At 43.7% G+C, this 15,385-nt stretch overlaps 1 protein-coding gene across 1 annotated transcript; it reads left to right on the forward strand.

The window, feature by feature from the left end:
* The first annotated feature begins 1,550 nt into the window (after window positions 1-1,550).
* CLEC19A (C-type lectin domain containing 19A) lies at window positions 1,551-15,155 on the forward strand. Its single transcript, XM_032800190.2, has 5 exons — window positions 1,551-1,712; window positions 9,646-9,811; window positions 12,307-12,400; window positions 13,714-13,846; window positions 14,822-15,155. Exons 1-5 carry the CDS (start codon window positions 1,598-1,600, stop codon window positions 14,899-14,901), a joined length of 588 nt encoding a protein of 195 aa, XP_032656081.1. The 5' UTR covers window positions 1,551-1,597; the 3' UTR covers window positions 14,902-15,155.
* The last annotated feature ends 230 nt before the right edge of the window (window positions 15,156-15,385 follow it).

Here is a 15,385-nt window from a genome sequence, read left to right on the forward strand (position 1 = left end):
TTTCTCTGTATCTCCATTTTAGAGGGAGAAATATCCCTCTCGTCTTCTGAAGTGTTTACCCATGTTGTGATAGGAAGCCTGGGCCTGGAAGTGTGAGTTTGCTATGCTGCCATATCAATGCATATGGCCAATTAGAATGGTCAGAGACAGCCCCTGGGGCTCTTAGCCTGCCCTTCACTCTGAATGTAATTCCTTAATAACCAGCAGGCTCTTGCATTCACTGCTCAAGCCTTTCAGTCTGGAGGTCAAACAAAGGTGGAAGGTTGGGCCATCCTATGGCTTTGTGCATAGCTGTATGCATTGCTGCAGGCAGCTACAGATTCCAGCTCTAGTGTCTTGATCTATGTGGAGCTGAAAGCATTCAGAAAAGTTGCATAAAATTCAGGAATAATTGCTTTAAAAAAAAAATTCAATACACCAAATAAGGCCCCAATCCTGCAAGCTGCTGCATGCAGGCAGCCCCACTGTACGCATGCAGAAATCCATTAACTTCAATAAGGTTAATAACTTCAGAGAGGGTCCCTATTAGTGCAGGGGTCCATCCATTTGGGAGAACTTGCAGTGTCAAGGCTTAAATTAGCGCGCCTGTATCTCCAGGGCTGCTTGTCAGGTACATCTTTTGCTGACATTAACACAGACTTCTCCCACCATTGATATATTATTTGTTTGAAGTTGTGACTTTTCTGTACACCCTGTGAAATCTACAAATCTTTCCAGCACCAAACCGTAAAGTCTAAGCCAGGGGTAGGCAACCTATGGCACGAGTGCCGAAGGCGGCACGCGAGCTGATTTTCAGTGGCACTCACGCTGCCAGGGTCCTGGCCACCAGTCCAGGGGGCTCTGCATTTTAATTTAACTTTAAATGAAGCTTCTTAAACATTTTGAAACCTTATTTACTTTACATACAGCAATAGTTAATTATATATTATAGACTTATAGAAAGAGACCTAAAAATGTTAAAATGTGTTACTGGCACGCGAAACCTTAAATTAGAGTGAATAAAGGAAGACTCGGCACAGCACTTCTGAATGGTTGCTGACCCCTGGTCTAAGCAATTAGGTCCCATTCTGAGTGCTGCTGCTCCAGAATTTAGGGCTGTATTGCCAGAAAGTACCTCTCATACATCTGCTGTGCAGTGCTTAGAGTGGCATAAAACATTGATAAGTCAATAGACACAAACACAATCTCTCAAGAAGCAGCCATGGAAGCAGAAAGGGGATGTGGTTTGCTTGACTAGAGAACTTAACATTTGAAGGCTCACAACTAGGAGGTGTGCACGCCTGCTTTCTAAAACCTCACCAGAACTTCTGAGTAAAAAAATGGTTTAAAGTAACTAACTTCTGCCAGTGAAATGGGATGTAGCAGCTTCTCTGAAATGTCTCAGCTGGGAAGCTCTTGGTTGTTGTGTGGAGTGTGATATGACACTGGAGGGAGCTTGGCCAGCCTTCCTAGCATGTCATTGTGAAAGTTTGGAGTTTCGGGGGAGGGTGCAGTGTACAAAGTATATTCACATCTGCTCCAGGAATCTCAGCAGCAGAGCAAGGCGATACCGAACTAAGGAAAGGCTTCATGTCATTAGCTCTCTGCACACCTGGAAATGAAATTTTGTCCTCAGTCAGAGATGGTGATCAGATGGGATTTCTGTGTGCTCCTCTCAGTGGTTTTGCTCGCTACCCAGGCTTTCCCACAGACAAACATTAAAATCAGCCAAGGTGAGTGCAAATCACTGACTGTGGCTTGGGTGAGTAAACTTTAGGTTAAAATCAGGCACTTTTACAAATGTATCCTGTAATGTATGCAATTCTCCTTACCAGTTTTTCCAACTTCTCCATAAAACCCAGACTTGTAAATTCAATAATCTGCTTAGTGTGGGAAGATGTATTACCAAGTAATGCTGATCTTTTCTGTTCCAGTGTGTTGAAGCATTCTCTCTGTTGACTTTATTTCTTTGTTTTGGGGACATGTTCAGTTTAATCTTATAAACAATATATGGTCCTGTACAATGGTGCCACGAAGTTTACATTATGTTTACAAGCTAAAAGAATGCTCTTAATCTGATTTTAGTCCAAACAATAGTAATTGCATTCAATGATAATTAATAAAGCAATTGTAAGTTGTAAAGGATTGTGACTCTGGATATTCAGCTTTCTGTGGAAGTGCAAAAAGCAGAGAACAGTGATTTGTAAAGTTTCTTTTATTCACCCTAACATAAAGTGAAGTTAGCATATGTGAGAACTGTCCCTCTCTCTACATATTAGATCATATAACACATATACAACTGTCTGAAAAGTGTATCTACAGTTAATCACAAAGTGTACTTTTTTAGGGGAGAGAAGTTATTTTAATAACATTTCAGCTGGCTTTGTGATTTCATTGTATTATCCAGGTTTGCAGTACATTTTTACTTGCATAGAATAAGCCAAATTCTGTTCTTATTTACACCAATGTAATTTGAGAGTAACTGCACTCACTTTGATAGTGTTCTTCTAAATTTACATGGGACTGAGAGCACAATTTCACCCAATAAGTATTGTTCAATGAACTAGTGAGAAAAATAATTACCACAAGCTTGGCTTTAGTGCCAGGCAGCAAATCAATTGGTGCTTCCTCAAAAACTAATTGAGGAGAGAAAAATCAAAGATGCTTCCTATCTGGTTGCAGCTAGAAGTATAGTATTTCTATGCTCCGGGAGATCTACAGAATTGATTATAGTATTTTTACATCCTGAAATACAAATACCATAGAATTTTATTCCATAAAAATAACTTCATTTTGATAAAAAAATATTTATAAAAAATATTCTTATGGGTCTGAGATTGTGACACTTTTGCAGCACAATTAAAGTTTCATTCCGTTGCCTGGATAATCTCTAATCTCCACACTCAGCATTGGTCACCGCTCCTTTCCAACTCTGCCCTGCCATTCTGCAGAAGAGAGGAGCAGCTGGCTTCAAAGACACTTCCAGAGTACAATACGTGCGCACTCACCCACTTAAGATGAAGCCTTGTCACGACCTGCTTGTTTTGACAGCAGTGATGTAATGAAAGGGGGCAAATGAACATATGAATGAAATATTTTGCATGCTGATAATATTGAAGACACCTTATGTAATTTTTGGTGTCTGTATTTAAGGATCTGAACCTGCAGCCCTTATTCACATACAATCTCTCAGTAATACTTAATGACATTGGCTTATTTTTTTCTATCCATCATAAACTCCTCTTTTGGTGCTTATTCTTTGGCAGTGTGTTTTATTCAACAACAGGGAGAGGTTAAAACGAGTGTAGTGTAAGAGGAATGTAGAAAAGTTACTCTGGTGAGGTATTACAGATCTATCCTAGAGTAGCACTTTGTATCCTCACTGGGAATGTATAGTTATTGTTAGGTTACGTTTGTAGAAGATGGTGCCAAAGTCTTACATATGAATTGTTTTGTGGAGCTTGTAAAGTGTGTCCCATTCCTTGCATACTCACATCTTTCATAACTGTGCACATTTTCTGTGACACTACTTAACATCATCTATAGCACCAAGACATGATGTTGCGTCCTCAACCCTTTCCAAAATGACAGACCAGAATAAATTAACACATGCCTGATGTGTTGCTTGAATTGGGAGAATTGCCGAAAGCATGTATGTGGCTCAGTTCTGCAGGCCATTGCAGATGAGGCAATGAGTAAGCATTCTCGGACTGGGATTTTCTTCTGGAAAAACAATTTCAGTTCCTTACTCCAAACACTTTTAAATTCTCATTTCTCTGATTTTGTCCATACTCTGGGGGAAATCCTGTCCCCGCTGTAGCTGGTAGCAAATCTCCCATTGACTTTGTCGGGGTCAGGATTTTACCCTCTCTATATATAGAACATGGCAGTGGAGGGGCATTGATGGAACATCGGGTCCTTCTATGCTTTCATGTTGTATTTACAGGTATTCCTGTGGCTGAAGGTAAGCGGTAAACTAAATGAGATGAAAAAGGGGACTACATTAGAGGAAAGAGAAGAAATATTAACATCCCTTTCCCCAAAAATGTGCTTACCCCTTGATCCTGACAACACTAACTGCATGTACAAGAAGTAAGAGAGAACACAGACTTGCTGTCATCTAGTCCCAGCAGAGGTCCAGGAATGGTTTCCATAGCAGAAGGTCAGTTGATCATTACGTCTAAAGGGAGTTTTCTCTCATTCAATCTACTCTAGGGCCCTAATCCTGTGAGGTGCTCAGTGCCTCCTGACCCTTGATGCCCAGCAACTTTAATGCAGTTCAAGTTGCTCAGCACCTCTGAGGATTGGACCCTGGAAGAGCATTAATCTCATGAAGGCTAGGTATGCTCTTTGCAATACAGCATGGTTTATTGAAGTCTCTGAATCTCTGTAGCAGGCACAGTCAAAGCCATATAACTAGAGCCCTACCAAATTCATTGTCATGGTCATAGTTTTTTTAAAATAGTAAATTTCATGATTTCAGCTATTTAAATCTGAAATGTAATTGTAGGGGTCCTGACCCAAAAAGGAGTTGTGGTGGGGTCACAAGGTTATCGTATGGGTGGGTTGCGGTACCCTTACTTCTGCGCTACTGCTGGCGGCGGTGCTGTCTTCAGAGCTGGGCAGCTGGAGAGCAGTGGCTGCTGGCCAGGAGCCCAGCTTTGAAGGCAGCGCAGAAGTAAGGGTGGGAATACCACGACCCTCCTAAAATAATCTTGCAACCACCCTGCAACTCCCTTTTGGGTCAAGACCGCCAATCTGAGAAACGCTGGTCTCCCTCATGAAATCTGTGTAGCACAGGGTAAAAGCACACGCACATAAGACCAGATTTCACCATCCGTGATGTGTTTTTCATGGCCGTGAATTTGGTAGGAGCCTACACATACATTCTGGTAGCCACAAGGGTCCCTTTGGCTGAACCCTCTTTTCTGAGTTGCTAAGTTGTCTTTTTAAGGGCATTAATGGCTTGTTTACAGTTTAGACTCTTACTGATAAATCCATAGCCTATGATGAAATCAAGCCCTTTAATAGTCTCCAGCAAGAGTATGATTTGCTTCCAGTACAAGACTGGTAATATCTGCTGTTGAAAAGATGCCGTGAGAATGCTTTGAAGTGCCAGGAATGCTACCAGAATGGATATCACTTGTCAGTTTTGCCCTAGACCCAGGCTCTACATTGCAGAGCTACACACTTTTATCATAGAAACATCCTCCAACCTTAAATTTGAAGCTGTTATGAAAAAAATGACTTGAGAAGCAGATTTCTGTAGGGCTCAGGTGGTTGGTGGTTTTCCTTTCTCAACAGCATCATGGGAAAATATTGATTGGAAATATTGAGCACCTATAAGCTTCAATCACAATGGGGCCTCTGTTGTGCTAGGTTCTGTAAATACACAGAGTAAAAGGCCATTCCTGCCTCATAGAGTGTGCAGTTGAAGCACAAAGGAAGGATTGTTAGCCTCATTTTACAGATGGAGAATCAAGGTACAGAGATTGTGACTTGCCCAAGGTCACTCAGAAAGAACCAGGAATTGCACCGCAGTATCCTGAGTCCCAGCCCACAGCCTTAACCACCGGTGATCCTTCTGCTCTCACTGAAAGAGTTAATGGTGATAAAAATAATAAAGGACTAGCTCTTATAAAGCTGTTTGCGGCAGGAGATCTCAAAGCATTTTACCAAGGAGGTCAGACAGTGGTTACTATGGTGTTCTGCTGACGTAGTTTCACGTGTAGAAAATTGATATGACTGACCTGATGGCACTGCCCTTATTTTCCATACTAGTAAATACCCTTCTGACGGGCTGGGCTTGCTGAAGTTTTCCTGCTGAGAAGTGGGCTTGTCTGCCATACTGTGTCTGACAGATTTGAAAATAAAAACAGACCTAGGTGTTCTAGAATAAAAGCAGTTCCTTGGTTATTTCCTGTGAATTTAAGAATAAAAACCCCTCTTCTAAAGAGAGTGCAAAGGCTTCCTACATTGACCTAACAGAAAGATGCTAATTAAGCACTGACCTACCTTTCTTCTCTTTTCTGCTATATTTAACCTTAAATTCCTCCAGGCACTCTTGTTCACTGAAGCTAAGCAAATTAATGACACCTCATCAGGAAAATGGTGTAGGAGATCAAAAGCCTCTATGAACATCTCGGTCTGATGATTTAGTTTCAATCATATCTATCAAGGGGAACAAGTTTCTCATGAAATTCCAGGGAAGCCAAAACCACCCTAATTGAAATTTCAACCCCGCACACAACAAACGCTCATAACACTTCACCTGAAAAGACAAAATACTGAGATGGCTGCTGGTTTTGGTTTGCCCATTGTGCCATCATGCAGCTAAAGCTGAAGAGTTCGCAGCCATTTTTAACGAGCGTTCCAAAAATATCAATGACCAGGGTGCCCATGAAGCTCACGGTGTCTCCAGTGACCCCAGCCAATAATTTAGTGCCCCCAGGCATTCTAAAGGCTTGGTGGGCAGGGCTGAGTCTTCCTGAGATGCTGGGGGTGCCCTCAACCCATAGGAGTCCTCATCACCTTGCTGTACTGAACACACAGCGAGCAGGAAGAAGCATGTATCAAGCCAATGTTACTGCATCTGGAATTGGCAATAAATTACATCAGCAGCATAAAATATATATATATAATATAAAATCAGAATATGGGGCCCACTCAGATCTAATTCAAGACCCACTAAAATTAATGGGAGATTTCCTCTTGCTCTCCAAGGGCTTTGGATTTGGTCCTCAAGCTAAAATGCCCATGGACATCAATGGTTTCCCTAGCTGAGGACCCTGTAGTGAGGTGTGATGAGGAGCAAAAAGAAGTAAAATGAGTGAGTGGAAGAGCCACGCATAGAACCAGCGAAGCTAGTGTGCCATGTTCCCTATCACTCACTGAGGCCTCTCTTGGCAATTCCATCCTCCATGGGATCTGAGGGGCTCTGGGAGTAGGTAAGGAGGGAGGCTAGGGACCCTGTGGACAGCCAGGCTGAGATGCACAGATGTTATAAGCAGCACTAACCTATACTCCGTGACTGACCCCTCAGTACATGTGAGGGAAGGCGGAGCCCAGGGTGCATTGCAGCTATTTGGTGGTTCCTGTCCTGGGATCTCTGGAGGCCAATCCCTCACTTCCATTCATTGGTGTTTGATTCTTCTGTCCCTCTCTCGCTTGGGTTTTGTTGTAACAGGACCTGAGGTAGCCCTGAGAACTGTTTTCTCTGTGAGACGACAGCAGAATGTGGCCCATGGGAATAAACACTGCATCTTGCTATTAACTGAATACAAATTTGCTACAATTTTTAAAAAGCTGCTTCCATTTTTCAAGGTGTCGATCTGATTTTCGATTACAGCTCGTTTGCATAGCCCATCACTAACACAGTCAGATCTGAAAGCAACTCGGTCATCTCTACAACGTTACTTGGTTCTTGAGGTCCGAGTTGCTCACTGACCCTAGTTATCTAGGCATGGAACTTCTCAGGGCTGATAATGACTGGAACTGGCTCCAAGTGCACTTGTATCAGGATACAGCCTCTAAAGAGCTCTGGAGGGGAAGGATCACCACAAGGAAAGAATAATTATCTTTTATCTGAGCTCAAGGGACAGAAGAGTGCTGGTGGAGGCTTGGGGCTGTCAGACAAAGGCAATGAAAAAGTAGCTGTTTATATTAGCCACAAAATAGCTCCCACTGGGCTCAGCATATTTTATATTATGAAGGCATGTAATACCCTGGGTCAGCAGGAGAGACTAACTCACAGCCCTCCAGTTTCCCTGAATGCCTGCTGTTTGGTTCACAGTGCTATTGTGAGCGCTGAAATGCTGAGAACAGTCAGTTCCAGGTATCTGAGTCATTCTTCTGCCATAGACTGTGACAAGTCTCCCAGTTTCTGCGGAGCCGATCTATAACCCAGAGCCAGTTTTATGTTCTGTACTCAGGAATGGTGATGTAATGGTTAATGGACAGGCCTTGGAGTAAAAGAGATGGGGTCTAGCGCTGGCTGTGGCTCCGACTTTCCTGTGTTAGCACCAATGAGCACCTTCGCCTCTGAGGTGTTCTTTATTTGAGAACTGAGTGTAATGCTTGTATCAGGGGGCTTCTGTGAGGCTTCATCGGCTGATGTTTGTAAAATGCTTTGAGGACCCTGGGTGGAAGGAACTAAAGAAATGTGCAAAATGGCTGCCAAAGGATGCTTCACGTAGTGACATTTGGGGATGGAGGGAGTTCAACCCAGCTAGTTCTAGCATTTATACCCTGTGATGATTTGGACTTGGCTAATTCCTCCCTTTTTTAATATGCTCATACTTGCCGCTTCAGTTGCTGCCTTTAGCGGAGTTTGTTCTACAGGTTAATTATGGTCATTGTAAAGATGATTCCCCTTGAAGTTTCTGAATACCAGATCCTTTCCTAGCTTCAGTTTGAACTCTTTGGGTTTTGAGCCTGTTATTTGCTTGGGTAGTTTTGTGGCATCCACCTTTGCTGGACCTCTCAGGATTTCATACACATCAGTTGTGCTTCATCTTTTCTAAAGAACATAAGCAGCACTTTCCCCCCCACCTTTTTCCAAAACCTGAAACATTTCATTCTTGCTGTCCTCAGCTCTCCCTTTTCCAAGTCTTCAGTGGTCACTCCAGCTGGGGGCTCACTCGTCCTTCGTGAAGTACCAAAGCCATCTTTGATGACTAGTGCTCCGTGAGTCCGTTGATTTAAACCAAACGGACAGCACTAAAGAATGAATTTAGTGCAGGAAACAATCCCACACTGGCAAGGAGATAGACTGGATGGAGATGCCTGAGCTTTCTCAAATTCTGTGATCTGTCCTGGTGATTAAAGCCCCAGTCCAGCAGGATGCATAAGCACACATCTAACTTTAAGCACATAGATCATTCCATTGATTTCAGCAAGACCAGTCATATACTTAAAGTTAAGCGTGTACTTAAATATTTTGCTGAATCAGGGCCCTATTTACCTTCTTACCTACCTCCCAGAAATGTGACTCATGGATTTAAATTTCTGCTCACTATTTCTCCCTCAGTGTCTTGTATCGTGTGACCATTTAGAGTATAATGTTTCTTGGCATCTTTCTACATTGTTTTCAGTGCTTTTACTGCATTAAGTTGCATGTGTCCCTTTCCCACCACTGCTCCCATTTTTTTTCCTGGTCCCTTTGATTACAGTCTTTTCCCTCCTCCCTATGTTATCTGCAATGGTGGTACAACCTTTCCTACAAGTTTGCTCTTTCCAGGCATTGATGTGAATGAGAAAGGGCCCAGACCTGATCCGTACAGAACTTCATAGTGTCACTTCCATCCTACCTGGAAAATGTACAATAGGGTTACTAAATATTTATATTAGGGTAGCATCCAAAAGTATTTTTCTTCCCTGTGCAGACTACTCAAAAATGGCAAATTCTGCTCAAACGTTCCAAAGTGCTGAGCTCCCATCCTCTGAAATTCAGATATTTTGAGGAGATATCCAAGAATGGAGGCACCCAAAGTCCCCAGTTGCTCGTGAAAATCTAAGCCCTTGGGGGAATTTTTTGTTTTTGTTTTTTTGTGTTTTGCAAAGCCAACAAGGAGACTGGTCCTAAACAACAGAGACATTCACCATTTCGGGGTCCCCACAGCTGTTTTGTATTAAATGCAGTTCCAGTTTTATTTCCTTTCTCCCCAGCTATGCCAGAGCCAGTGCAGTCCTACTCCTGCCCACTGTTTTGGACAGAATATGAAGGGTACTGTTACAGATACTTTCCCATCAATAAAACATGGGCTGAAGCCGATCTCTATTGTGCGGAATTTTCCATTGGCATAAAATCAGCCAAATTAGCATCAATTCACAGGTAAGAATTAAAGAAATCTGTTTCCGAAAAATTGTTAAAGTCCAGCTAAATGATGTCTGCTGCAATAAATAAATATATAAATAATTCCTCAGCTGGAGTTTAACCTTCCTATGAGAAAAGAAACCCATTCAAGCCAAATTTACCACTGTCGTAAATTCTGTGTATCTGTATTGAAATGCACTAGCTAGCGTGGATGTGTATCTCTGCCCTCTAATGGACAGAATCAAAACTCTGCAGCTGTATTAATTAGATGTCTATCAGAGAGTCTCCTTTAGCTCAAGTGGGTGAACCAATAATTCTGAAGCAGACCTATCACTGTTGCACCCAGAGGCACTTGTGAAATGGCTGTGGTCTGTAACATTAACATAAATAACAAGTTGTCACCTTATGCTTTGTGTTACAACGAAGCTATTTGGATCACCCTGAATTTGGCTGTGGTTGTACAATATAATAACTTAAAGGGCCATGTTTTCAAGAGGCCATGTCAATGTGCATGCAAACCCCATGCATTTGCTGATATGCATGAGCAAAGGTGAAGCTTTATGTGCACAAACAGATGCTTAAGCCAATTTTATGGTCATGTTTTTGGACTCTGAAAATTTGCCCCTCAGTTACAACTGACTCCACTCTGACAAATTGCAGTCACATTGTATCCATTAATCAGTCCCTGGACAGAGGAGGGTGGCTTTGCTTTCAAGGGAACAATTTTGGTTACAATTTTGTCTGACTCAGAACTTTGAGAATAGAAAGGTTTTCCACTCCATGTTTCATGGAACAGTTCACAAACCCAGATTAGAAATGGGGCCCAAAGCAAAATGCTGGACCTAAACATCCAGGTATCAGAGGAAGACTTTGCTACATGAGCACTTCTATAATTCATCATGGTTTTTTCCTCCATCCAAGGCCCAGCCACTCCTGATGGTTTAAGACAGTGTTCTTCACTGCAAGGCCTGTGAGCCAGTGGTGACTCCCATAGACCCTAAGTGTATCTCCCTGTCAATCGTGCTCTCTGGCACCAGTGGGGCTGCAGCTAAGGCAGGATCCCTGCCTGCCCTGGCCCCACGCTGCTCCCAAAAGTGGCCAGCACACCCCCACAGCCCTGCCTGCAAGCACCACCCCTGCAGATCCCATTGGCTGGGAACAGGGAACTGTGACCAATGGGAGTTGTGGGGGCGGTGCCTGCAGAAAGGGGCAGCACGCAGAGCCACCTTGGCCCCTTCCAGAAGCGGCGTGAGGCCAGGGCTGCCCAAAGTAAGTGCTGCCCCCTTTAAGGGGCAGGTTCTGAATAGCTCTTCCACCATCCAACTTGAAGCCTCCCGGAACCAGCCCCCCAAGCCCCTGCCCCAGCCCTGAGCCCCATCCCAGAGCCAGCTCCCCATGACCCCTCCTGCATCCCAATCCTCTGCCCCAGCCCTGAGTCCCCTCCCAGAGCCAACCCCCCATACACCCTCCTGCACCACAAGCCTGAGCTCTGAGCCCCCTCCCAGAGTCATAACCCCATATCCCCTCCTGCACCCCAAGCCTGAACCCCCTCCAAGAGTCAGCCCCCCCATACCTCCTCCTGCATTCCAAGCCTCTGCCCCATCACTGAGCCCCCTTCCAGAGCCAGCCCCCCATACTCCCTCCTGCACACCAAGCCTGAGCTCTGAGCCCCCTCCCAGAGTCAGAACCCCACACCGTCTCCTGCATCCCAAGCCTCTTACCCAGCCCTGAGCCCCCTCCCAGAGCCCACATCCCATACTCTTCCCTGCACCCTGTACCCCCTCCTGGAGCCAGCACCCCAGACTCCTTCCCGCACCTGAACACACTGCCCCAGTCTGGAGTCCCCTCCTGCACCCAAACTCCCTCCCAGAGCTTGTACCCCTCACATTCTCCTGCACCCCAAGCCCCTGTCCAAGCCCTGAGCCCCCTCCCAGAACCAGCCCCTCACTTCCACACCTTCACCCCAAGCAATATTACCAATAACAGTAAGATTACCATATCAACCAACAAAGAACTCAGAGTGTTTAATCATCTGTGTTGGGTTGATGTGGCTCTCACACTGAAGGTTTTTTTGCCAAAGTGGCCCCCACTTCAGAAATCGTGAAGAGCACTGGTTTAAGATGTGGAAGCTCATTGACCTGCTTGAGTTCATTTCACACCATTCCAGCAGAGCATAGGCAGGAGATGCTTTACGTTACCACACCTCCTGCTTGCTGTTATAGATGGTGAAATGATTTTGAATTTTTGAAAATTAGAATATTTTAATTTTGAATGAGGTCAGGGATTTGAAATTACTGTCATGTATTTTTCCCTGCGTTTCCAACTAGCTCTAGGTTTTGCCATACTAAGCCATCCTCTTACACAGACTAAGAAAATGAATCCAAAATTTCCATGGACAATTTCAAAGATGGGGTCCCATTTGCCAAAGTGCAGTCTGAATGCCTAGGGATAGTGTTTGCTTAATTTTACTAATACCAACCTCCTAACTATTTCATATTATGGTACTTTACCAGCTGGGAAGAGAATGTCTTTGTATATGACCTGGTAAACAGCCGAGTGCCTGGAATACCCACCGATATCTGGATGGGACTTCATGACCTAAGACAGGTGAGAAACCACTACAACATTAGCTTCTTGGTAGTCCATTGATCCGATGATGACAAATCTGTGCAGATCATCTATTGTTGGTCTCATGGTCTGCCCTCTGATGACTGCACAAGTCAATTCTAGAGGTTCACATTTTGCTGCAGATTGTGCATGGGACTACCGCCTGCTTTTTCTCTTGATCATCATACAAGCAGGTTTTCTCATAAAAAGAACTGGAAATCTATTCAGCCTGGAGTTTGTTGAGATGTGACCCTTGGCCAGTTTCATCAGACTCACATAAAAGGCAAAATTATGTTTTCTGTTTTCCCTCTACACCTTCCAATTTTTTCCCTCTGACTATAATACAAAGTGCTGGACTGACAGCCCTAGAGAGCAAGATTTTCTGCTTACCCACATTGCCCTTCCAATGCTTCAGCTGTGACCTGTGAACATTAGAGGGTAATTCAATCTCCACAACTACTGAGGTAGCCAATAAATGTGATGTTTAAAAAAAAGGGGGGAGACAATTTCATGATCAATGTTGAAATTTCAAAGTTGTTTCCATGTGATATGGTTTGAAACAGAACAATTCGTGTGTGTGTGTGAATTTTCTGCAAAATATTTTCCTCCTTTCTCCACGTTTTTGGGGTGTGTGTGTGTGTGTACGGGTAGGGGACAAGGCCAGTGAGTACTGGGAGTCCAGTACCCCCGGCTTGAAGTAATAGAAACTGAACGCATGCCTTCCATCATATTCAGGGTTTGCAGTTTGGTTCAATGGCTTTCAGCACCCATGTTGAGTGCAATTCAATGAATGATGTCTACCCCACCCACACACACACTTTTTCATTTTTATTTGTCTTACTCTGTAACTTTTGAAATCTTCTTTTGAAAAATTACACAGTAACAAAAGGAAACCCAATGAAGTGGAGCCTGGGCTCTCAAACCTGCTGGGGGGGGGCTCTCGAAGCTTGGGCTCCCGCCCAAGGGGGAATGTCTACACTGCTATTTTTAGCCCCACAGCTCAAGCCCCATGAGGGGGAATCAATTGAGACTGGACGCTGCATGTTTTTCTTTGCAGTGTAGTCGTACTCTATGATCTCAAACAATATGCTAGCAGAGCGCAAAACTCAATAGAAGAAGGCCTCTGTTCAGCATGGACCTAGTTTTTGTCATCTAGACATAGGAATGAGGTCAGATTGATGACGGCACTCTCTACAGGGGAGAAGAGAAATGTTCTGTTGGCCAATCCTGAAGTTCACACTTCCACAGAGGTTCTGTTGAAATCACGGCACTTCTCCATTCTCCCCTCCTAATTTCCGGATGATGTTTAATAGGAAGGCCACTTTGAATGGACAGATGGTTCTTCCTATGACTATAACTACTGGGATGGCAACCAGCCAGATGATGGGATCCACTCTATTCCAGAAGAGGAGGACTGTGTACAGATCTGGTACAGATATAACAGTGGTAGGTACTTCACTGTTGAACGCCAGGCTGTACACCACGCTTTCCAGGAAGCACGTGTAAATAAACTCAGTGAAATGCAGGCTCACTCTTTTCTATGCATAACAAAAAGATGCTAGCACCGTGAGTATTTAAACATACTGTTTTTGCAGAGGAGGAAATTTGGCCCCTCTCCAAGAAGCGAGGAGGTAAAGAACTATCAATCAAAGGCAGTATAAAGACACCAGCTTGCCTGCTTCCCCCTCAGCTGAAGCCAGATCTACACTACCTATATCAGTATAACTACATCGCTCAAGGAAATGAAAAATCCACACCCGGGAGCAATGTAGTTATGCCTGCCTAAACCCCCATGAAGACAGCACTGTGTTGGCAGGAGAGCTTCTCCCTTCAAAATAGCTACCGCCTCTTGGGGAGATGGATTAACTATGCTGACCGGAGAAGCGCTGCTGTAGCGCTGTATGTTAAGACAAAGTCCTGAGACATTTCCAGACCAAGGAAATAATGGAAGGGATATATTATTGGAAAGAGACACCAACAGAGATGCATTCACTATGGGGAGGAGAGAGACAACAGGATTGGGGAAAGGGTGACTAGGACAAGGAGCATTACAAATAGGTCTTTTTCTCTTGTCATATGGGAATCTGCACAGAAATAAGCAGAACATACATGCATGACTAATGGTATCCAGGGCTGGGTCTGGTAAGACTGTAATAGTCTCTATATCTAGCCAGCATGTTCTTGTGTCTATGCGAGAGTATATTGTCAAAATTGTGTCTGTATTACGGAATCTTTTGACAAGACTTTCTTCAGAGCTAAGGATTGGGGATGAAACAAACTCCTTTTTGTAGGAAATTCTGTGTTTCTGTATCCATTGTATGTTATTTCTTCATGGCGGCATGTAGAGTTGAATTTTGTCCATCATGTGATCATACCTTCATTAAAAACCTTAACTAACTCCTTATTCTTATTCCCCTATAGCTTTACGCTCATGGAATGACAACAGCTGCAACAGAGAATTCCCATTTGTCTGCAAGATTCCATCACTGGCAATTGATTAGCTCACTCCCACAGTAGCAAACAGCAGCAGTCAACCTACTAAACTACTGGAATAAAGTCAGTCTGACCAAAGGCATATTTTATATCAGAGACAATTTTAGTGGTTCAAATAACTAGTTATATGTCTGAAAATACCTTACCTGCCTCTTGCTTTTGTCCATGCTATGGCTGACCAAAGAGCATTGGTGAACAGTCAAGCCAGTACATTTATCATGGTCTAGGAACAATTTCAGTGTTGCGCCTCCACCCAGACCTCTGTGACTGAAAAAATGATTTCTTAACCTATACGTATAATTAGGTGAAACGATTCAAGACAGTAAGAAAGTCTGATTCTATGGTCCTCATTCCCATAAAATGAATCCTACTGCCCTCAGTGGGAGTTTTGTGTGACAAAGGACTGCCAAACTGGTCCTAGCATTTGGAAATCTCTCTAGCATTCTGAGGAGCAAAACAATAATGCTTTTGCAGTGAAAAACTAGAGTTCAT

This window comes from Chelonoidis abingdonii, chromosome 9, assembly GCF_003597395.2.
Source record: "Chelonoidis abingdonii isolate Lonesome George chromosome 9, CheloAbing_2.0, whole genome shotgun sequence".
Classification (NCBI taxonomy): Eukaryota; Metazoa; Chordata; order Testudines; family Testudinidae; genus Chelonoidis; species Chelonoidis abingdonii.